The sequence below is a fragment of the Petaurus breviceps genome, unplaced genomic scaffold (genome assembly GCF_028583685.1).
Source record: "Petaurus breviceps papuanus isolate PSGF00001 unplaced genomic scaffold, PetGlider_PUasm1.0 90845, whole genome shotgun sequence".
Classification (NCBI taxonomy): Eukaryota; Metazoa; Chordata; class Mammalia; order Diprotodontia; family Petauridae; genus Petaurus; species Petaurus breviceps.
In genome coordinates, this window is record NW_027187359.1 from 14,873,192 (window position 1) to 14,897,541 (window position 24,350).

The 24,350-nt window shown below is 34.3% G+C and overlaps 1 protein-coding gene across 8 annotated transcripts in view; it reads left to right on the forward strand.

The window, feature by feature from the left end:
* BIRC6 (baculoviral IAP repeat containing 6) overlaps window positions 1–24,350 on the forward strand; it is a 317,039-nt gene that overhangs the window by 167,812 nt on the left and 124,877 nt on the right. For all 8 annotated transcript variants that reach the window (XR_011165250.1, XM_069072166.1, XM_069072160.1 and 5 more), the window contains 12 exons: window positions 3,940–4,115; window positions 4,934–5,030; window positions 5,198–5,392; window positions 6,906–7,106; window positions 8,378–8,657; window positions 9,056–9,312; window positions 9,809–9,917; window positions 14,101–14,322; window positions 15,382–16,162; window positions 17,711–17,854; window positions 18,916–19,045; window positions 23,606–23,737. Coding sequence is in view for 7 of the 8 variants with exons in the window: in XM_069072166.1 (XP_068928267.1) it covers window positions 3,940–4,115; window positions 4,934–5,030; window positions 5,198–5,392; window positions 6,906–7,106; window positions 8,378–8,657; window positions 9,056–9,312; window positions 9,809–9,917; window positions 14,101–14,322; window positions 15,382–16,162; window positions 17,711–17,854; window positions 18,916–19,045; window positions 23,606–23,737 (2,724 nt within the window). In the remaining variant the exon portion in view is untranslated. The remainder of the gene's footprint in view (window positions 1–3,939; window positions 4,116–4,933; window positions 5,031–5,197; window positions 5,393–6,905; window positions 7,107–8,377; window positions 8,658–9,055; window positions 9,313–9,808; window positions 9,918–14,100; window positions 14,323–15,381; window positions 16,163–17,710; window positions 17,855–18,915; window positions 19,046–23,605; window positions 23,738–24,350) is intronic.

Genomic DNA, 24,350 nt, shown 5'->3' on the forward strand with positions numbered 1-24,350 from the left:
AGTTCACAGAGATCATATTGAATTGGTTTCCTCATTGTTAATAAGTTAGTTTTTTTATTTTATTTATTTATTTTTAAAGCAATTGGGGTTAAGTAACTTGCTCAAGGTTACACAGCCAGTTATTTCTGGGTGTGGTGCTAAGTATCTGAGCCCACATTTGATCCCCGGGTCATCCCGACACTGGAGCCGGTGCTCCTACTCTCTGAGCCACCTGGCCGCCCCTAAGCAATTGGGGTTAAGTAACTTGCCCAAGGTTACATGGCCAGGTGTTTCTGGGTGGGTGCTAAGTGTCTGAGCCCAGGATTCAATCTCCAGGTCATCCCGACACTGGAGCCGGTGCTCTAACTCACTTGTGCTACTTGGCCGCCCCAATAAGTTAGTTTTTTATACTAAGATACAGTCCATTTTATTATTGTATTGGAGTTATCCAGACAGAATGTCATCATTTTTGAATGGTGTTTCCATTTATAGTCCTTTTATTTTAGTATTTTTGTCTAAAATTTTTTTTTGCCAGCTGAAGAGATGTGTGCACACACATACACACACTTTTAGAGAGATAAAGATATCTGTTTGTTTTATTTCTCATTAAAAATCCCCAAAATGAGATGATTTTTCCCCCTCATAAGTCATATTCCCTTGTCTTGTGAAGATCGTTTGACAGCTGTATGTCAAATGGATTGAATCAGGGGGAGAATAAAAATAGGAAGAGCATCCTAGAACCTAGTACAGTAGTAGTCCCTGAGATAAAGTCTAAAGTAGAATAATGAGAATTGAGGAAAAGGTACAGATGATGAGAGAATATTTGGATGAAATGTATGAGAATCACCAAGATAAGACATGACATTGTGGGAGTGAGGAAAAAGGTCAAGTCAAAGATGCCTGGAAGGGAGTCACACCCTTTCCACCCTTACTTTCCAAACTGAAATATATTTGGAAGAGTGCTAGGTTTAGGGAGAAAAGATAAGTTCTCTTTTGGACATGTTGAATGTACAAGATGTTGATAAGTAGAAATATCCTATGGATTATTGGTTTTGTGGAGCTGATGTTTAGAGAGAGGATAGGGCTATGTAGAGAATATTTAGAATCATCTACATAGAGGTAATAATTGTACCCATGAGAGCAATGTCATCCAGGGAATGAGTGTAGAGAGAATAGGCAGCCACTTAAGACAAAACCTTGAGGGAAACCTATGTTTAGGAAACAGGAGATGGTATGTGATCCAGCAAAGGGTACTGAAAGGAATTATCAGGTAAGAGAAGTACTGAGCCTTTAAAATCATTAACTATAGATTACTATTTTGCTCTATTGATTGCCATATGTATCAGGAAATTTAAATGTTTAGTGAGTTTGATGCATGTTGTATGTATATATTGCTATGTCTGTGACTCTAGGGAATCACTATTTACCACTATATTATTGTTTTCTAATGATGGTAATAGAATCCTTACTAATTTACATTGTCTATTTTCTTAAATACGGAATGTTCCTCCTTCAAAAAGTATCAGGATCTTTTGCAAACCTCTTCTTTATTGCTGTCATTTTATTTCCTTCCTTATCTTCACGTCAAGCCTTTTTATTTTAATTTCCTTCATGGAACATGTCATAGAATCAGAGATTTAAAAATTACAGAAAGGTTTGTGCAATTCAGCCTTTATTTGACTAGAAATCCTCTGTACAACATGATGCAGTGTTTATCTCGCCTCCATTTAAAGATCTTCAATAACTAGAAAATGACTAATGCCAAGAAACCTAGTTTCACTTTTGGATAGCTATTGTCAGGAATTTTTCTTTTTTTTTTATCTCAGAAGTTGCTTCCCTACAACTTTTACCCAGCGCTTCCATCTTGCTCTCAAATATAAGTTCAGGTAGCATCTCTTTACTATCCAGTAGCCTTCACATACTTGTAGACCACTCTCTCTCTGAAACTTTATGTAGGCTAAACAATCCCTGATGCATATATTAGTATATATCTATTTTAACAACCCTATTTTTTTAAAAAACAAAATTGTGTGGATGGTTAGATAATACTACAATGTATAGCTGTTAGATACCTTGGAGCTCATCTAGTCCAATCCCTTCATTTTATAAGTCAGAAAACTGAGGCTGATAGTAGTTAAGTGACTTGCATAAGCTAAAAAAAGAAGCAGTTATAGAACTAGTATTTCAACCTCGGTCTTCTGACTGAGGATCTTTCCACTACTTTGCATTCTCAGGGTGTACTCCTGCTAGTCACTGCTCTTCCTAAAACATGGTAAATAGAAATGAAGATAATAGCAGCGATGTGTAATTGTCCCTTGTTTTATTCTGGGTAGCATCTCTCTCTCTCTTACACAGCATTCCATCTTAACTTCCTTGGTTTCTGATATGTTAAGATTTTTGTTGAATTTTTAGACAAAACCACAGATTTTTTTAAACTTGATTGTTTTCAAACTACATCTCACCCATTATGTACTTGTGTTTAATTATTAGTTTTGTCCCATTGTTGGTCAAGGTCCCTGTAATTCAACTCTCATCTTACATATTAGTTTCTTTTATTATTGTTCCATTATATGTCTCGGATATAGTTTATTTCTTTATTCAAGTCATCGATAAATGCATGATCAAGGACAAATCTCAGGAGCGCTTCATTGATAAAACTTCCTTCTAGGTTGAAATAATAATAAAATGATGATGATGGTATAATAGCATTTATGTAGCACTTTAAAATTTACAGAGCATTTTACAATATTATTTCAGTTTGTTTCAGCCCTAGAAGGTAGGTTGTTGTCTGTACTCGCAGCACCAGCTGAAATGTGAGAATGTGAATAAGGCGAAGATTGAAAGCATTCATATATTTATTGCATGCATGCTAATCAAATCTCAAATAAGCATATGAGGGTTAGGGTTTATATACTGTAACTGAAGCACTTACATCATATTTTCTCATGGGAAACTTCACATAGTTTTTTACATGAGGTGCCTAGCTTGCTACCTTTAGGAGGTCGTTCCCTTGGGACATCCCTGCTTTCTGATCTCATGCGTCAGTACTTTATCTGTATCGCTCAAGTGGCCATGGTTTTAGGGATAGCCAGAATGTTCCAAGCCTCTCTTGCATGGAGGGAGGATGAATGGAGTGTGGCTAGTCAACATTCTGAGATAATGGGCCCAGGTGGGTTCAAGGGGGTTCTTGGCCTGGATTTGCACCCATGGCAGACCCCTCAGAGCTAACCCTCCATCCTACAGTAGGTGATATTATTATCCTTATTTTGCAGATGAGTAAACTGAGGCAGGCAGGTTAAGTTCAGGATTACATAGCTAGCTGGATTTCAACTCAGGCTTTCCTGACTCAGGTCGAGTGTTCTATTTACTGTACTACCTAGTTGTGAGCAAAACTTCAGTGTTTATGGATTTGATAGATATTGGTAAGCCTTATCATGTGTATAAGTGGCCATGTCTGTGACCCTGTGTAGGGAATCAACATTCATTATGACATTGCTATTCAGTCTGGTTATATAACCAGTTCGAAATCTTTCTATTTTGTAATCTACACTACATCATCTTTAACTGTTGTCCAGAAGTTTTCATGGAAATGAAATCTACCTTATACCCTCAGCAATTTTTTCCAAACAGTAGAACTCCATTTTCCTTAATTAGCTGGAATGTTGAATTGCATTCCTTAGACTTTTTATCTTCTTTTCTAAACAGAAGTCTAGACATATTTGTAGGATATATAATTGTCTCATATAGAAGTTGCCACATGTTTTTTACCCTGATACAGTAGTTTTACAGTGTTTCTTCTTGGAGTTTTCATGATAAATTTATGACCTCTGTTTTTATTTGATGTAGGAAAATGCTATTTGTCAAGACTACTTGGAAAATTGACTTTATGTTTTAATGCAATATTTGTTCTTTTCTCTTTTGGCTATCTTTTTGATAAAAGCTGTGTTTTTTTGGTACTAGGTGCAAGTGGCTTACACCTCACCAAACATGAAAACTTTCATGGTGGATTAGATGCAATATCAGTTGGGGATGGATTATTCACCATACTCACTACTCTGAGCAAAAAGGCTACTACAGTACAGGTCATGTTGCAACCAATTCTAACATATATGGCCTGTGGCTATATGGGAAGACAAGTAAGTCATTTTCAAAAACATTGTAGTGATGTGCTTGGTTTTTATTTTGTATCATATTACAACAATGATAGGGAAATATTTTTTAATATTATAGGTAGGTTCTTGATTTTGAGATAAGTATGAATGAGTTTTAAAACTTTATATTACTAAGTCCTCTTTAATTGATATTGGAATATGCTATAAATCAAAATGATAAATATTAAATCTTTGTTCACAATCCATATGAGGGTGAGTTGTCCTATTTTTAAAATGGTATAACAATTCTGATGCATTTTTAGTTGTAAACTAAATTTAAAGCTGTTTCTCTAAGTATCATTTATTACTGTGTTTTATGTATCTTACTTTTTACTGAGCTGTTATATATTCTTTTGGCTTTGTGTATTTAAGTTAAATTTGCTTTCAGAAGCAAGTAATTCTTTTATTTTGAGTTTTACTTGAACTTGGAGTGATTATTTTACCAAATACTATACATAATAGAAATAATGTTTTTAAAATTGAAATTCCAGAAGACATTTAAACACACTTCATCTGGATCTTTGCAAAATTATTTTACCTGTATAAAACTATTGACTCAAGATAGATAGGGTAGAGATTTACTGGGAGAATTAATGTACACCCAGTTTTTGCATTCCTTTTTTTATGTGCACTAGTGTTATTGAAAGACATTAACTTGGAAAACAGTGAAACAAAATTGTTTTTGAAAAGTAATGAGGTATACTAAATTCATACATTATATAGTTGTCCTAATATAGCTTTTTAACATAGATAATTTTCTGTTTTAAGCTTTGTCATTATAAAGTTCTTTATATTTCTTTCAGGGCTCTCTTGCTACTTGCCAGTTATCTGAACCACTGTTGTGGTTCATTTTGAGAGTCTTGGATACCAGCGAAGCATTAAAAGCATTTCATGATATGGGTAAGAGAAAAATCTCTCCTGTTTTTAACAACTCTTTAGGTGATTTTCAGGAGACTTACTCATGAGGTTTTTTTGTCAGATGTAATTGTCTAAATCATTGAGTGTTAAGTTATCAAATAAGTTATGTTTGGATCATTTTAATTCATTAGCTCTCTTTTTGAATTTAGGAGGTGTTCAGCTTATTTGCAACAACATGGTTACCAGTACCAGAGCTATTGTAAATACTGCAAGAAGTATGGTGTCAACAATTATGAAATTTCTGGACTCTGGGCCTAGTAAGGCTGCTGACAGTAGTTTGAAAGCAAGAGTACTAGCTTCTGAACCTGACAATGCAGAAGGAATCCACAACTTTGCACCTTTGGGTAGGAGAGGCTGTACCTTCCACAGCTTTGCATATTTGTGTGTATGTGCTGAGTTTGTGTTGTATACTTTATTAATGATTGCTCTAAATGCTCATGTGACATTAATGTCTACCGTTTCTGTTGGGTCAAATATTCACTTTATTACAAGTGATTAACAGTGAAATTTGAAATGAAATAATATAAGGTTCAAGAAGTAGAACTACAGTTGATGAATATGAGAGATATTCTAATTTGTTAACTCTGGTATGTTGTGAAATGCACTAGCCTACGAGTAAGGAGACTTGAACTGTAGTGCTAGCTCTAATGCTAGCACTAATGGTGGCACTAATGACCTTGGGTAAATCATTAACTCTTTTGTTTTTCTTGATCTATAAAATGAAGTTAGTAATTGATTAGATGACCTTTAGGCTTCTTTATCATTCTTTATTATCTAACTGTCTCTTTATCTCTTAGTTTTCCATAGAACTAGCTTCCTGACCCTTAAATGATATGGTATTAGCATATTTCCAAATTTTACTAGCTTATTTAATTTAATTATAGAAAGGTAGTTTCAAGTGGTTGATCACAGTTAGCTCTAGCAATAAATAATTTAATTTTTAACTTTTTGGCACAAAGCATTAGACTTTCTTCATTGTGTATCTAAAATTCTGTTTTTAACTCCAATAATTTTTTATTATAAACTGATCTGACTGTGAATTTGATAATCTTTGGGTTAAATGTTGAATTTTGATTCAGGAAGACCTGAGTTCAAAATTAGACCTCAGACATTTTAATAGATATCTATGTGACCCTGGGCTGGTCACTTAACCATTCTCTGCCCCAGCTTCCTCATATGTAGTAGGCTAATAGTAGCACTGAACTCCTGGGATCATTATGAGAATCAATCAATAAACATGAATTATACATTTACCATGTGCATTGTATTGTGCTGAATACTGGGGATACAAAGAAGGTTGCTCACAATCTAATGGGAGAGACAATACACAAACAAAATTGTACAAACAAAGATAATTTGGAAATAAGCAACCAAAGGAATGTGCTAGAATTAAGGGGGCTGGAAATACTTCCTAGAAGGTAGGATTTTATCTGGGACTTGAAGGAAGGGAAAACGTGAAGTGGAGAAGAGGAGGGAGAGCATTCTAGGCTTAAGGGGACAGCCATTTTAGATGGATTGTCTTGGTTGAGCAACACAAACAAGGTCAGCATCATTAAATCATACGGTATGTGGTGGTGAGTAAGTGAGAAAAGGGAGGGTACGGTATGAGACTGGAAATGTTGGTGGGGGAATCAAATTAAGTAATATATAAAATTGCTTTTTAAACCTTAGACAAAAGCTATTATTACACAAGTGCTACACAAATGCTATTGTTAAATGATGGTCTTTAGATAGTAGCCAATATTGAACAGTCTCAAGTATAACAATATTATGAAATGCTATTTATAATTCATATATTTTAATGACTCATAGAATTTGTGATTTATTGTACTTTTTTGTAAAAAATTTCTTTTCAAGGGACTATTACATCAAGTAGCCCTACTGCTCAACCTGCAGAAGTATTGCTTCAGGCTACTCCACCTCATAGAAGAGCTCGCTCTGCTGCATGGTCTTACATATTTTTGCCAGAGGAAGCCTGGTGTGACTTGACCATCCACCTTCCAGCTGCTGTCCTTATAAAAGAGATACACATCCAACCCCACCTTGCATCTCTTGCAAGTAAGTAAATTGGGGAGTGGAAAGGGATATATATTAAGAAAAATGTTTTATAACAACCCATATCATTGAAATAGTCTTGTACAAATTTTGACTGGTAGTTATGACTGGCAAATGGCTTTATGTATTAGAAAAAGGTTTGGTTCTTAGTACTGGAATTAAAAAGATAAAATGAAAATCTTACCTTCTTTTGATTCAGTTCTAAAATGTTGTCCATGTAATGAAATGTACCTAAGCAACGTCCCTTTGGTTGTGAGAAAAAAATGTTCAGTTGCTTAAATATTAAATAACTCCTAGCTATAGATCACTTTAATGTGATATAAGGAACCTACTTTAGATGCTTATTAATTATATGACCCTGTAAAAGTCATTAATTTCTCTATTTCTGTTTCCTTATCTGTAAAATGAGGATAATGATAGCACTTGCCTCACAGGTTATTGTGACGATCTACTGAGATAACATTTAACATGCTTGGCTAACCTTAAAACGTTATGCAAAATAATAGCTAACTAGATAATAATAATTGTTATATAAATTATAGCTAAAATAATAGCCATTATTTTATATCTGTTATATATCTTTATTATGTCTGTATGTATTTGTAATTATATGTGGCAATATTTAAACACATTCTGATTTTGCCGCTGTTTACTATCTTTAAGATAATGTCAGTGAAAATAAGCTTTTAACTTCACTAAGAAATGAGCTTTACTTTTCCTTGGAGATTATTAGTCTATCTATTGGATTCTTTGCCTTTAGAAAAGAATGAAAATAAGAATTTAACAGCAATTGCTTATGATTGTTACCTTTGACACTGCTCTTTGTCAAATTGAATACATAAAGTAATTAAATTTCTTCATGAGATACAGTTTGCATTGCTAAGTGCAATAAATATATTCTTTTCAATTGCCCTAATGTCTCATAGTCATGTTGGAGGATTACATAAATGTAGATTGGCAATAATTAAAATTAGAAGATTCTTTAAAGTGAATATATAGAATTCTTAATTATGAGTTATATCTTAGAACAAAATTGAGACATCTGTGAAACCATAATTGAAATCAATGGCAAAATGTGAATTGAAAAACAAATTTGGTTTTTACACAATATAGAAATCAAGATGAATTAAAAAGGGATGTTTCTGTTATGGTATAGAATAGTAACTTTTACATGTTATTGCAACTATATTATATGGTATTATATATACTATGTATGCACTATATTACATATAGTAACTGTAGTAACCATTACATGTTATTTTCTTTAATTATAGCTTGCCCTTCTTCAGTATCTGTTGAAGTGAGTGCAGATGGGGTTAATATGCTACCATTGTCTTCTCCGGTGGTTACCAGTGGTCTCACGTACATAAAAATCCAGCTTGTTAAGCCAGAAGTAGCCTCTGCTGTTTGTCTGAGACTACACCGTCCACGAGATGCCAGCACCTTGGGTCTTTCTCAGATTAAATTATTGGGCCTTACAGCATTTGGAAATACTTCATCAGCAACAGTTAACAATCCTTTTCTTCCATCTGAAGATCAGGTGTCCAAAACAAGGTATTTTTCAACACAATTTGAAGTAAGACTTTTTAATCTGACTTTGTACCTACTTATTATTATTATTACTTTGCTTTTTTTTTTTTGGAGGGGGGAAGGCAGGGCAATTGGGGGGTTAAGTGACTTGCCCAAGGTCACATGGCGAGTAAGTGTTAAGTGTCTGAGGCTGGATTTGAATTCAGTTCCTCCTGCCTCCAGGGCCAGTGCTCTATCCACCTTGACACCTAGCCACTCCTGTACCTACTTATTAAATGATACACAGAAATTAGTTTACTTGAATTTTAGTAGAATTTTTTCTTCATTCTGTATTTTAAAACCTTGTATATTATCACTGAAACAATGTGAGGTAGATTTTTTAATATTTGTCATTCTAGCAGTTTTGTGTTTTTTTATTTCAGTATTGGTTGGTTACGGTTATTACATCACTGCCTTACTCACATAAGTGATCTGGAAGGAATGATGGCAAGTGCAGCTGCACCCACTGCTAATCTTCTTCAGACATGTGCGGCCTTACTAATGTCACCATACTGTGGTATGCATTCACCTAACATCGAAGCGGTGCTTGTTAAAATAGGCCTGCAGTCCACTAAAATTGGATTAAAGCTGATAGATATCCTCCTAAGAAATTGTGCAGCATCAGGCAGTGACCCTACAGGTGAGTATTTTGCTTTACCCATTTTTTTTTTTTAAGTAATCGGGGTTAAGTAACTTGCTCAAGGTTACACGGCCAGGTGTTTCTGGGTGGGTGCTAAGTGTCTGAGCCCGGGATTCGATCTCCAGGTCTTCTCAACACTGGAGCCGGTGCTCTTACTTGCTGTGCTACCTGGCCGCCCCTTATCCATTTTTTCTTGCGATAAATTGAAAATGATAGGTCATTAACCGCCTTTCCAATTCTCAATATCTTTCTGTATTGTCAGTCAATCTTCTGTGTTCTATAACTTATAAAATTAGCTTCCCTAGATAATGAAAAGTGTCTTTAATAAAGAAAAAAGTATAAAATATCTACTTATTTCAAAGAGCAAAATATGTGTGTGTGTGTGTGTGTGTGTGTGTGTGTGTGTGTACAGACACACACACCAACTTTGCTTTTTTTTAAAAAAAAGTCAATTCTGAGATTGCATTTTTTCTATTCCTTTTTTTCATGTGGTAAGATTTGAATAGCCCTTTACTTTTTGGAAGACTTAATGGTTTATCTTCTGACTCTACAATAGACATTCTCTACCAGCTTGGAACCACTCAGGATCCTGGGACAAAGGACAGGTAAAATGATTTAAATTTCTTATTTTCCATGCAAGAAAAAGACAGGGTAGCCTCATGGAAAAAGGATTGGTGATAGAATCAAGAAAAACTGTGTTAAAATCCCACTTTATATATATTGTTCCAGTGACCTTGATCATATCTTTTTCCTTTTTCTGAATATAGTTTGCTTTTTTTCCTTGCTATATGTAGACTCTGACAAAAACATGAAATATACATACTGATTTTTTTATTTTTTTAACAATCTGGGTTAAATAACTTGATCAAGGTTAGACAGCCAGTTATTTCTGGGTGTGGTGCTAAGTATCTGAGCCCGGATTTGATCCCCAGGTCATCCAGACACTGGAGCCGGTGCTCTTTAAATGCTGAGCCACCTGGCCACCCCTATACTGATATTTTCTTATCTTTATTTGTAGACTTGGGAGGAAGGAATGAATCTCAGGCAAAATTTATACCACTTCCAAAAATTATATAATATATCAACATATTTATTGTACATTGTGACTGAATGCATGCTTATGTTTTATCCTCCACTTGGCTATATTCTGCTAATTATTTTCATTATTAATTACTAATAGCAACTTAGACTAGTCGGGGAGATCAGTATTACTATTTCCATAGTATTTAATCAACACCAGTTTTCTTTTTTTCTTCTTTCTTTTTCAAATCAAATGCTTTATTAATGTCTGGTTTACATCTTTCATTTCAGCAAGATTTTGAGTTAAAAATTTTCTCCCCATTTTTCCCCTACCACTGCCCCACTGGATATCCCCTCCTCCAATCTGCTTTCTCCCATATCTTTCCCATACCCCCTTCGACTTTCCAGTAGGGCATGGGGATCTCTATGCCCCAGTGCCTGTATATCTTATTTCCCAGTTACATGTAAAATAATATTAATAATAATAATATATATATATTTTAAACATTTGATTTTAAAACTTTGAATTCCAGATTCATTCTCTTCCTCACTTGTCCCCCACCCTTACTGGGAAGATAAGCAATTCAGTATAGGTTCTACATGTGTAGCTATGCCAAACAGTTCCATAGTGGATATATTGTAAAAGACTGACTATATTTCCTTCCCTCCTATCGCACCTCCCCCTTGTTCTATTCTCTGTTTTGATCCTGTCCCTTTTCAAAAGTGGGTGCTTCTGACTTCCCTACGCCCCAGCCTGCCTTCCCTTCCATCATCCCCCCTCTCACTCCCTTCCCCCCTACTCTCCTGCAGGGTGAGATACCCTACGTAGTGTCTATTTCATTCCTTCCCTGAGCCAAATTTAAGGAGAATAAGGTTGACCCATTCCCTTTTGCCTTCCTGTTCTTCTCCTCCATTGTAACCATTTTCCCTTGCCTCTTTTATATGCCTCCCACCAGTTTTCTTCTATCATTGAAGACCTTGCATGCATCACTTACCTTATTAGATGTTCTCCTCCATGAACCCTGTGCTTCTGCCAACTTTTACAACTCTCTGCCCCATAATTTTTTTAAATTAAAAAAAAATTTCTTGCTGTTTTGAAGGGGGAAGGTAGGGAAATTGGGGCTAAGAGACTTGACCAAGGTCATATGGCTAGTAAGTGATAAATGTCTGAGGCCAGATTTGAATTCAGGTCCTCCTGACTCCAAGGCTGTTGCTCTATTCACTGTGTCACCTAGCCACTACAAATAATTCTTCTTATTCAGTTGTTCTTAGTCCTGTCTGACTCTTCATCACCCCATTTGGGTGGTTTGCCATTTCCTTCTCTATTTCGTTTTACAGATGAGGAAACTGAGGGAAACAGGGTTAGTTATTTGCCCCAGGTCACATGACTAGTTTTTATTTTTTGTTTGTTTTAAGTGTCTTAAGCCCCGATTTGAACTCAGGTCCTCCTGACTCCAGGGCCAGAGCTCTAATCACTGCACCACCTAGCCGTCACTTCTGCCCCATAATATTCCATGGACTTTCATAACTATTGTTATCTTTGATTTCTTTGGCTACCCATCTGTCTTTCCTCTTTGCCTGCTGGATTTGTATCTATCCTATAAGTTGAGTTTTTTAATGTAAAGGACTATGTTATATACATTTTACATTTGATTTAGTGTCTGTGACAGTGTTATAAACATAGGTGCTTTAATTTTTTTGATATTGTATTTGACACTATCCTCCTGGAGGGATGTATTTCATTAAGGACCTCTTCTGTGTACTAAGTAGTGGGTATGCAAAGATAAGAATGAAATAGTGTCTGCCAATATTTTTATTCTTCCTGGGTACTGAAACAGGGAGGAATACAATCAGTATTTACAGTTTTTTTGCTGTCTTTGTTTGATTTAGACTTGTGATTTTATTGTTGTACAGAATTACCTGACAAGAAATTCCCTCTATCACTCAAGATCAGTAATTTTTTGAAAACTTCAAAATTTCAGTTACATTGGGCACTGAAGTTAAGTGTGTATTTCAAAAGTTGTATTTCTTTGTACCCAGGACTTCCTTACTCTAAGACCAGTTTATTATCTTTCACACCATAATCTTTCTGAAATATAAAATTTTTCAAAATAAATAAAAAGCAGTTTTTCTTAGAGTGAGCATCATCCACCAGTAGATCCTAACAGAATCATTTTCTGCTTATTGGAAGTAGATTTTGACTTGAGGGTAGAAGAATTCTATAGGTTCCCCAAGGTAGAGGAATAGTAATTGAGAAGGAGTAATGTGAGATCATCCTGGAAAGATATAGGAGTACAATTGTGAGTGCATTGTGATATATCAAAGAGAAGAATTTGTATTTTGCCCTAGAGGTATCAGGGAACCATTGAATATGAGGAATGCCTGGAGTTACTTCTCAAGCTGAGAAGTGACATGATCAGTTTTATGAATTTGAATTTTGTGTAAAGGATAGATTGAAAAGAAAGCCTAGAACTAGAGAGACCAATTAGGAACTATTTGCAGTGATCCCTGCAAGAGGTGACAAGAGGCTCTGGTTGTTTCTATGTAAGTAATGAGAAATAGTATGCCGCTGATTGGGCTGTGGGATATTAGTGACTTGTTGATGACTGTAAGATATCAGATCTGGAGGGACCAGAAGGAATGTGTAAAAGAAAAAATTTATAACAAAATTAGTATTAGCCATTAGTCCCTTGGTCAGGTACTCTTTTCTTCTTATCACTACTAATATCCTTTGCAACCAGCTTTCTTAGAGGGATGTCACAATTTTTTTCCCCATCATAACCAGCTTGTTTCAGAAAACATAATCTGTACAGTCACTTGTTTGATAGTATACTTCAAGATGTGCATAGTACTGTAGTTACAGAAATTCTTTTGGGATTGTAGTGCCAATGTAGTATTTACAGCGCCCACAATCACAATGAAGACCTTGACTATAAGTATTGCATAACGTTTGAAAGCAAAATATATCAAACACTCCAGATAGAGAATATAATTGAAGAATTTTTTAAAATTAAATTTCATGTTTATTTTTAGTTTATACAATTCATTTCCATAAGATTTTGAGTTACAAATTTTCTACTTGTCTTTCCCCTACCCAGTACCCCAAAACAGCAATCCCACTATATACCCCCTCCCCCAATCTGCTGTCTTCTATATCCTTCCCCATTCCCCCTCCGACTTTCCAGTATGGCAAGATGGATCTTTATACACCAGTGCCTATATATCTTATTTCCCAGTTGCATGCAAAAAAAAAAAATAATAATAACTTTTTTTTAACATTTGATTTTAAAACTTTGAATCCCAGATTCTTTCCGTTCCTCCCTCGTCACCCACCCTTACTGGGAAGATAAGCAGTTCAATACAGGTTGTATGTGTGTAGTTACGCAAAACATTTCAGTATTATGGATTTTAATTAGTTATTGAGTGTAATGTGTTTATAATATTGAGACCATAGTTCTGGAAGACACTTTCATTTAAGATGTAATTTTTACATGTAATGAAGGCACAAAAAAGTGCCTTCAATTAAAGAATGCTCATCTCATTTTTTAAAATTGCTCACCCAACTTTTTGGAAAGAAAATGAAAATATCTGTCCCACATAATTACTTATGCTGTTCCACATGCACACTTGTGAGCATGCACACACATTTCAAATAAAATTTTTCTATCACACAGTATGGAATGAATGTAAAATATAAGTGAGGCAAAGTTCCTTTCCTCATCCAGGTTACAGTCTTGATTGAAATCTCTTTGTGCTTCTTCCTTGAAGAATTCAGGCTTTGTTGAAGTGGGTCAGTGATTCTGCAAGAGTAGCTGCTATGAAAAGAAGTGGAAGGATGAGCTACGTTTGTCCCAGCACATCAACAAGAGAATATGGTCTTTTAATGCCATCTCCCTCTCATTTGCACTGTGTGGCAGCAATTTTATGGCATAGCTATGAGCTGCTGGTGGAATATGATTTACCAGCACTGCTGAATAGAGAGCTCTTTGAGTAAGTAGAGTATATGAAACCTTCTTTTCATAATTCTGTTATAAATTTATATATATGATGAAATTTACTTCACAGTCCACAATCTGTATTTAAATAGGAATATGTTATTAAATACATTGGATCTATTGAGTTATAATCCTGAGGAATATTGGTGTATCTTTAACTACTTTAATTTGATGATCTTGTTTTAAAAAGGATAAATAATTAACACTCATTCTTGTGTGTTGTTTCAACTCATTAAAAATCAAAGTAACTTATTGTAGCTCACTGCAACATTTATGATATTTAAAGATTTCTTTTGTGTTAGAAAATATTGACAAATGAATTTTTCTAGCCTTTTTAAGGTGGTTATTTTGATAGGTAGGACACACTTTTGATCAATATGTAGCTTAGTACTGCAAAGGTTTCTCATTATTTTAGCTTGGATCTTCACTTCTATTACTCTTTCTGTACCTTTCTTTAATGGTGGTGACAGCTGAGCTTTTTAATGTATTTCTTGGGCTTAATAAATCTAAGCATCTCCTTCTTTTCTGTCACCTTTTTAAAATTGCTTCAACAGTTTTACCAACAAGTTTTAAGCAGATATGGACATACTGGATTGAAAGATCATTTTGAAAGATTGAAAGTGTTCACTACTGTCTTCTGAATTACATGTACATATTAAAGTGCTTTTATATTTTAGTTTTTCATGCAAATTTTTTGTTTTTAAATTTTGCCATTTTGTTGTAGAGATTTTAGTAGGCATATTGTAGATGTTGAATAATTGCCCAACAAATTAATATATTGTTGTATTATATATATATAATATATATGTCCAATAAATATAATATATTAAAATGATAACTTGGATGAAGAGATAAAGTATAAATCTTTACAATTTGTCCCCCTGAAAGCAATATATAGTTTAAGCAAACTTTATTATAATGTCATTTTCCATTAGGTAAACTTCATTTTTAAAAAACATATAATGATTGTTTCAGAATAGAAGTGTCTTTTTTTAAAATAAAAAACTAACATTTATATACAATCTTTTTTTTTTTTTTTTTTTGGCTTTTCCAGGTCACTTTTTAATTGGTCTATGTCCCTTCCTTGCAACATGGTTTTGAAGAAAGCTGTTGACAGTCTTCTTTGCTCAATGTGTCATATACACCCAAATTATTTTTCCTTGCTTATGGCCTGGATGGGAATTACTCCTCCTCCATTACAGTGTCACCATAGACTTTCCATGACTGATGATAGTAAAAAGCAGGACCTCAGTTCATCTTTAACAGATGACTCAAAAAACGCACAAGCGCCTCTTGCACTAACTGAGTCTCACCTGGCAACTCTTGCTGCATCCTCTCAATCTCCAGAGGCTATCAAACAGTTATTAGACTCAGGATTACCCTCACTTCTTGTAAGGAGCCTGGCTACTTTCTGTTTTAACCACATTTCTAGCTCTGATTGCACTTCTCCATCAGTGGATATTACCCAGGACAAACTCAGGAGACACCATGTTCCACAGCACTTTAATAAGATGCCCATCACAGCAGACCTGGTTGCACCTGTTCTCAGGTTCTTGACAGAAGTCGGCAGTAGCCACATTATGAAAGATTGGCTTGGTGGTTCTGAAGTCAACCCTTTATGGACAGCCCTTTTGTTCTTACTATGTCATTCTGGTGCCACTTCAGGAGGACACAGTTCAGGGGTGCCACAAACTAGTACAAGGTCTACTTTGCTCTCTTCAGCTTCTGGAACAGGATTAACTACTCAGCAGAGGACTGCAATTGAGAATGCCACAGTAGCATTCTTTTTACAGTGCATTTCTTGTCACCCTAATAATCAGAGGCTGATGGCTCAGGTAAGAATAAAATAAGTCTACAAAGTAAATATTAAGTAATTTCCATTGGATCTGCTGGGATATTGGGAGGAAGTGATAACACTTAGGGTAGATTCAGAATTTCTTTTTGATAGCATTGGAGGTGAACTTCTTGAAAGAAGTTAGGATTCTAAGACAGAGCAGAGAAAGGGGTATAATTCAGGCATATGAGACAAGCTGTACAAAGGCATAAAAATAAAAGATGGAAAAATAGATGTTTACTGAGAAACTACTAGTATGATAGTGTGTTTGGAACATTAGTAAAAGCGACAGGGAGCAATGTACAGTTAACCTGGAAAAAGATAAAGGAACCAGACAATAAAGCTGGAAAGAAAGGCTAGTATTTGATCCTAGAAACAATAGGGAGCCTTTGGAAATTCTTGATCAGGGAAGGGACATCAGCTGATCTGTCCTTTAGGATGAGGGTGAAATGGAAAGGGGAGAGGTTTGAGATAGGAGTCTATTGCAGTACAACTGAGAAGTGATAAGGTAGATTGACTGGGATTTGAACCACAGAATTAAGGTTTAAAAAAAAGATAATTACTCCATCAATCTTTTCTTTCTGCATCCATTGCTGATGTGTGTGTTATTTTACTGTGGAACCATTATTTAGAACAGCTTGAACATTTATTAGGAGAATCATCATAGGATTTGTGAGCATTTAAAATGAGCCCACGTTACATAATTTTAATCTTAATAGTTCATAATCATTGCTCATGATAATTAGCATAGCATGTGAATAAATTTTTTGGGGGGGTGCTTTTTGGGGGGGGAGGCAGGGCAAATGGGGTTAAGTGACTTGCCCAAAGTCACACGGCTAGTAAGTGTTAAGTATCTGAGGCCAGCTTTGAATTCAGGTCCTCCTGACTCCAGGGCTAGTACTCTTCACTGCTCTACCTAGCCGCCCCTAAATTTTTTTTTTAATCATGGGATTTATCTTAAAAAATATATTACCACTCATTGTCTTTTCCCATTTCCTTCCACCTTTTCTAGGATCTAAAAAATTGCTAAAATTCATTTTTGGTATTGGAACTTTGCATTATATTCCTGAAAATTTTTTGTCTTAAAGCTAGGCTTCATTGACATATTGCTATAATTAGATTATTTGCTTGGTATTAGAAGATTTAATTTCTTATTGTAACTCTTAAATGATTGTTGTTAAGTGAATAATAAGATAACAGACTTAAAGCTGGAAGGAAAAGCCATCTGTTTTCGTCTCTCATTTTGGAGCCCACTTAATTTGGGTTTCAGTGGCTTCAAGTGGTTTGTTCAGAGTCTCACTGGTGGTAATGAAATAGCAGGGACTGAAACTAGGTACTTTGACTCTACATCCATCACTCTGTCCATTCACTCATATGTCCTTTAATCTATCTCCATTTAATTTTTGCGAAATATTGAGTCTTAAATGTAGTTTTTAGACTACGTTTAGTTTCTTTTTTTTTTTTTAAGATTTCTTATAATTTCAAGGAGAAACAAATCTAGGGATTTAATAAGTCACATTTAAAAATTTTAGATGTCTTGCTTTTCTAGGTTCTTTGTGAACTTTTCCAATCATCCCCTCAACGAGGGAACCTTCCAACATCTGGAAACATTTCAGGGTTTATACGACGCCTCTTTTTGCAGTTGATGCTAGAGGATGAGAAAGTGACAATGTTTCTTCAGTCACCATGCCCAGTGAGTATATTTTGTTTGCCCAAATCATTCACATTATGAGACTTTGATTGAGTCAAAAGTAATTATTTATTAAAACCTATGAATGAAGTCTGCCTTATACCATGTCACCTGGATCTGCTATGGAAAAAATAGCTAGAATGGACCTTACATAGAACCCACATTATTTTACGGTCCTTCTTATAGACCTCTCCAAAAGGTATTACCTCTTTTACCCTGAATCTGCTATATCCTGTTGTCTCAGTCCCCATGACCATTAGGGCTCTTTCCTGAGTTATGCTGAGTATAGGATTTTGTCAACCTTTTTCCCTACTTCATAGGGAAGGAATGTTTTTCCAGTACCTCTTGTTTTATTACATATATGTCTAGTACTTAGTAAGAAATTTCTTTATAACTTCTTGTTACAATTTTTTTGACTTTTTTTCCTACTTATTTTTATCAGTGCTATACTGTTGTCAGTCTATATTTTTAAAACCGTTTTGATTCACAAATTATTTAAGTATATATGCTTTACCGTTTTTGGGTAGTTTTAACACTAAAAGATCAGTCATGTTGATTGCCACAAAAATTTTACTTTGAAATAAATTTTTTCACCCTACTATCTCTATTTTCATTGCTGTATGAATTTTGAAAAAAAATACACTGCATTGGTTGATGCAGATTAGTCCTTTGAGGTACTCTTAAATTCAGGTATTTTTATTGATTGTACAGTTTTTGAAGTTTTAATTTTTGCAGTCATCTCAGAGTACAGGGGGGGAAATCATCCCAAATAATTTTGATAAAATGGGGTGTCTAGGTGGCACAGTGAATATCGGCCCTGAAGTCAGGAGGACCTGAGTTCAAATGTGGCCACAGATACTTAACACTTACTAGCTTGGGCAAGTCACTTAACCCCAATTGTGTGCCTTTCCCACTCCAAAAAAACCCAAAAAGAACAATAAAATAAGAAAACAGAATCAATTATCATTCTATTAAAACTTGTAATGTGAATGTTGCTTATTAGATAGAAGTATTTTGAATAATTTTTGTGCTTTTACACTCATGGGCTTTGGTTTAATTTTCAGCTGTACAAAGGAAGAATAAATGCTACTAGCCATGTGATCCAGCATCCAATGTATGGAGCAGGACACAAGTTTCGTACTCTTCACCTGCCTATTTCAACAACTTTAGCAGAAGTTCTTGATAGAGTATCAGGTTGGTCTGTCTTCAAGTGATTTTTCCTTAAATTTCCTAAAAATTACCTTCATGTTTGGTTTCAGTGTTGAGGCATATAGGTTGTTTTTGTTTGTACCTGTAGTGTCTGAAATAGTGCACAGTACAGATGGTTGGCTTATCTATAACAAACATCGATGTGTCTTAAACTATGCATGGGATTTTAAATTTATATTACTTATAACTGGACAGAGATACTGTGAACATTGTTATTCAGGAAATAGTTGGACTAAATTGACTCTGAAGTTTTATGTACGTTTTACTTTCAATCTATAATAAAAAAGTAAACATCTAAGATATGTTTATTTAAAGTTTTGATTCAGTGATATCTGTCTACTTCTGAGCATAAAATATTCCATTAAAAATTATTTCTCATTCTTCTAACTATTACTTTGTGAGAGACAATGGAAAAGGAGTTGGCTTCAGAATCTGGAACACCTGGGTTTAAGAGATCCAAAACATATTGTATACAAGTTTAACTCTTTGTTGAGTCAGTTACCCTCTGTGTTCCTAAGCAATTTTCTAAATTTCTAAATGCTCCAAAAGTTGTAAAGCAGATGCCATGGAGGAGTTTACTTATTGGGAGCTTCCTACATAGCTGTACAGTTCCATTCAAGAATAACTCCAAGCCTTAGAGTTATTTCTGTTTTCCCCCTTCAAAGGGGAATAACGAGTGGGGTCAGAGTTAGGATGGAAGGTAGTAAGCATTTATATAGCGCCTCTTCTGCCCTAGGCACTTTACTAAGTGTTTTTTTTTTTAAAACAAGTATTCATCTGATGCTTATAACCCTGTAAGGTAGGTGTGATGATGATGATGATGATGATGATGATGATGATGATGATGATGATGATTCCCATTTTAGAGTTGAGGAAACTAAGGCAAACAAAGATTAAGCATCTTTCTTAAGGTCACATAACTAATAAGTATCTCAGACCAGATTTGATCTCAGATCTTGATTCCAGCTCACTAGTAGCTCCCTTTAATGCATATATATGAGTATCTATTACAAATCTCCTTTATAATATTCCTGTTCTAAAAAGAATTCATAGTGAAACACTGTGATGGTTATTTGCTGAACACAGTAGTGACAACTGGAGAAAATAAACTTTTTTTTTTTACAAAAAGAATATTACACAGATGGAGTTACTTTGTTGTAGTTTTTGCATCTATTCCAGAAATTTTTAAACATTGAAGTAAGTATGAAAAACACTGCTTGTCACTTGACAAGAATGGATTATATATAGCAAGTTGACATTAGCATGTTATGTGCTTGCATAAATGGGTAGTTAATACCTATATTTAGTTACTCAAAAATATACCGGAAAACTATTATCTTAAGAGCAAAAAAAGGTGATTTGATTCAGAAAATCTTTCTCATTATAGCTTAATTTTTGAGAAATCACATCATATGTTATATCTTGGCCTTGTTTACAGAATTCTTCAATACAGATTTTACAGATTTTGTAGTATATCAGATGTTGCATAGAAAAAATAAAGCAGAAATTACCCGGATTTTAGTGACTCTTAATACTCTCAGTGTCCCAAGCAAGTCTCTAAGATTAAAAATTGTAGGGAAGTTGCAGAATTAACTCACTTGGGAGTTCCCCTATTCATCAAGGTATAATCCATAGTCTGGGCAAAAAGAAAAATGAAAAAAGATCTTTAATAATGACTATAGTTATAAGTCCTTTATATTAAAAAATATTGAAATCTATTGGATATTTAAACCTAATTGTTAATTAATTAATATAGAGTGCTGCTATTCTTCATTATCCCTTACTTATAACGTGACTCAGAAACTTTGCCTTGTTAGTGTTAAGGAAGAGGATTGTTATAAAAATTATAGTTTTGGAACCAAGAAAACAAATCAGTGAAATGCAATTTAGTAGAAATGAAATAGCCTTATAATCCCAGCGGTCAGTGCATTGAAACCTCTCTTCTAATTAAATATTGAGAATGTAGTAGAGTAAAAAAAGTACTGATTTTGAAAAAAGAGGAATTGAGTTCTAATCCCAGTTCTTCTTCCTCCTTCAACTGATTTATACTCTCAGTCTTAGTTTCTTTGTAAAACCAAAACATATAGTGTGGATCAATTCATAGTGTCCCCAGACTCTTTTGTTTCCAATCATTTGCACAGAATTGGATTAAACTTCCCAGGTTAAAGCAGTGAAGATTGGGGTAAGGGGAATGAACATGATTATCTAATTGTTTGTTAATCAGGGTTTCTGCTTGACTTATTTAATGTCTCAGGAAATGGGATAGCCAGTTAAAATCAGTTTTATGTTTGAACCTTTAAAGAAGGTATTTGGAGATCTGTCTTGAGATCTCTTCTCTGGCTATCACAAATTTGAGTTAATACGAGATTACACAGTTTCTTTTTATTTTTCTGTTTTATACTTTGAAAAGTATTAGACTGGCATCTATATTTTTGGATTGTTCACTAGATGCAGAAGAGAGAATATATGTTCACTATTACTTCTGAGTTCTTGTTCACATCCACAAAGTTTGGCCCTATTTTTATCTGTGGGTTTTTGCTTTGACACTGAAGATTAGCATCTTTGATGAGTTTGCATGGCTAACTCCACAAGCCTTTATCCATAATGTGTGATCTTATGTTCTTATGATTTTCCTAATTTCCTTAATTTTCCTTTTGTTATTATACTTAATTTTGTGTCTAAATTGAAATAAAGTGAACTCTTAAGACTCCTTTCCTCCCTTACCTTTCCTTTCTTAGTAGCCTTTTAATCTAGATCTGATTATTGGCTGTTTTTAAAAGATTATAGGGTTTAGAGCAAGATGGAACTTTATAGATAATTTAATTCCAGCCTCTTCACTTTCATAGAAATGGAAACTTTGGTCAACAAAAGTTATAACTTGGCCAAGGAAGAAAGTAGCTGAAGTAGGACTCAACAAAATCAAGTCCTCTTTGCTGCTACAACATAAGTTCTGTGTTGTAAGAGCCTAAATATTCAATACATAAACCTTGTATTGACAGCATTTATGATATTTTGTCTGAGTAGTCCCCTGACTTTTCTGTCTGAGGAATGAGTTATGTGTCCTTGTCTCTGGGATTTTTCTTGTGTATTTTTTAGTTTGTTTTTCTGTTAATGAGAGTTTCACTTTTATTTCATTGTTATAGTCCTTGGAACAAAAGGACCTTGTTCTCTTGACTCTGCTTAATTTTGACTTTGTTTTACAAATCTTACCTCTCCTCTGAATTCTTCATATTCATTCTTTCTTGCTGCACAGTAGTTTTCTATAACATTTATATGTAATATTTCATCCATTCTCCCAATTGGTGGTATGCCCATTTTCTTTCCAGGTTGTGGCTACGATATGCAATGCTGCCATAAATATTTTGATGTATATATTGAACCTTTGCTCCTGTCTTTAATTTCCTTAGAATATCAGCTTAGTGTAGTGTAAATCTAATCGTATTCTGAACATCTCTAAAACCAAAAATGTTAAAGTATGTAGAGATTTCCCCCTTACTTTGTTTAGGTCATTTTTAATCTCAAGATTTTAGGGATCAGAGTTGAAAGAGAAGTTAGAGATCATCCAGTGTCATTTTATACATAAGGAACCTGATGCCCAGAAAAATGTAATTTGTCTAGTATCACATATGTCTTGACTTTCAAGCACATTTCAATGAATGCTTTTTCCAGTATAACATCAGCTATGAAGTCATCTACATTATATATGTTGTAGTGAAAATGAACACTGTAGTGCTTCAAATCTTTTTTTTTCTCTTTTGTTATATAATGTTCATCTTTAGAACTGATGAAATCTGTAGTAAAAATTTCAGTAAGAATCTAAGGTCCATTAGCAGTGCAGCCTCTGGTTGTTACTTGTTAGTGCTCTTTTCACTTTTTTGCCCTAAAGAAATATAACTTCATTTAGTCTGAAACTTATTCCTTCAACATCCAGTTAAGAACTGGGTATGTTGATTTATTTTCTGTTTCTTTTAATGCTTAAATATTTCCTAACCGTATTAGATTATCACTATATAGAATTGTCATATATAATTGAATCCTGAGTTTTGAAGGGACCTTAAAAATCTGGTCCAGGTACTTTGTACTTGCAGAAGTACTTTCTATAAAAATGCTAACTCTCCTGTTTTACAAGGCAGCACATTAACTTTTTAAACAGGTGTAATTTTTTTTAAATTATATTTTATTTTCAGTTTTGAATTCTTCCATTCTATTCACCTTCCTTTTCCTAACCCATTGAAAAAGCCAAAAAGAAACAAGCAAACCCAAAACCCAGTATCAAATATGTATAATCAAACAAAACAGATTCTCCTATTAGCTATGTCTAAAAAAACGTGATTCAATATATAATCTGAGTTCATCATTTCTCTATCTGGTGATGGATAATTTGTTTCATTGTGAGTTCTCTGGAACTGTTTTATTCCATTGTGTTGATAATAGTTCTCAAGTCTTTCAGAGTTGTTCCTAAGTCTTTATAGTATTGTTTATTGCCTCCTAGCTTGTATTTTCAATAAGAAATGTGTTTTAAATAAATTATGTACTCTTCTGCAGACACCCCAAGTATCACTGCTAAACTAATTAATGAACAGAAAGATGACAAAGAAAAGAAAAACCATGAAGAGAAAGAAAAAGTTAAGGCAGAGAATGGATTTCAGGACAATTATAGTGTTGTTGTTGCCTCTGGTATGTTTTTATTTTTCTTTTTCCATCTCAATTTCATTTTTTTGTTGTTAATTATGTAAAATATGTGAACAGTTAAATCATTTAATGAAGTCAGTTATTTTTATATGCAAGCTATTGAATATAATACAGGAAAATTAGCTGGATTATGCATGAATATTTAAACTGTACATAGACTAAGAGGGAGTTACTTGTTAGTCCCAACCATGAACTCTAAAGAATTTTTATGCAGTCTGTTCCATTTCAGCAATTCAGATAACCCTGAAAATGACTAAAGGTAAAAAAGATAATTTAGCAATGTCTTCCCCTCACCCTTACATTAATTCATATATTTTAAATTTGAGATATTTCTCAATTGGCCTGTTTTGTGAAGTTGCTTCCCAGAAATGAGTAGACTTGTGTGCCTAGACCATTAATTATATCTATGGTATGTATATTTGAATGTCTTATAAAACAGAAATTTTTTTCTTAACTTTTATTTTGTATCTGTAACTTGTATTTTCCAAGATTTTCAAAATCTTATTTATTTTCAAGGAGACCTTGGGTAGATTCATGGCTGGCTGGATGGCTGTGTGTGTGTGTGTGTGTGTGTGTGTGTGTGTGTGTGTGTGTGTGT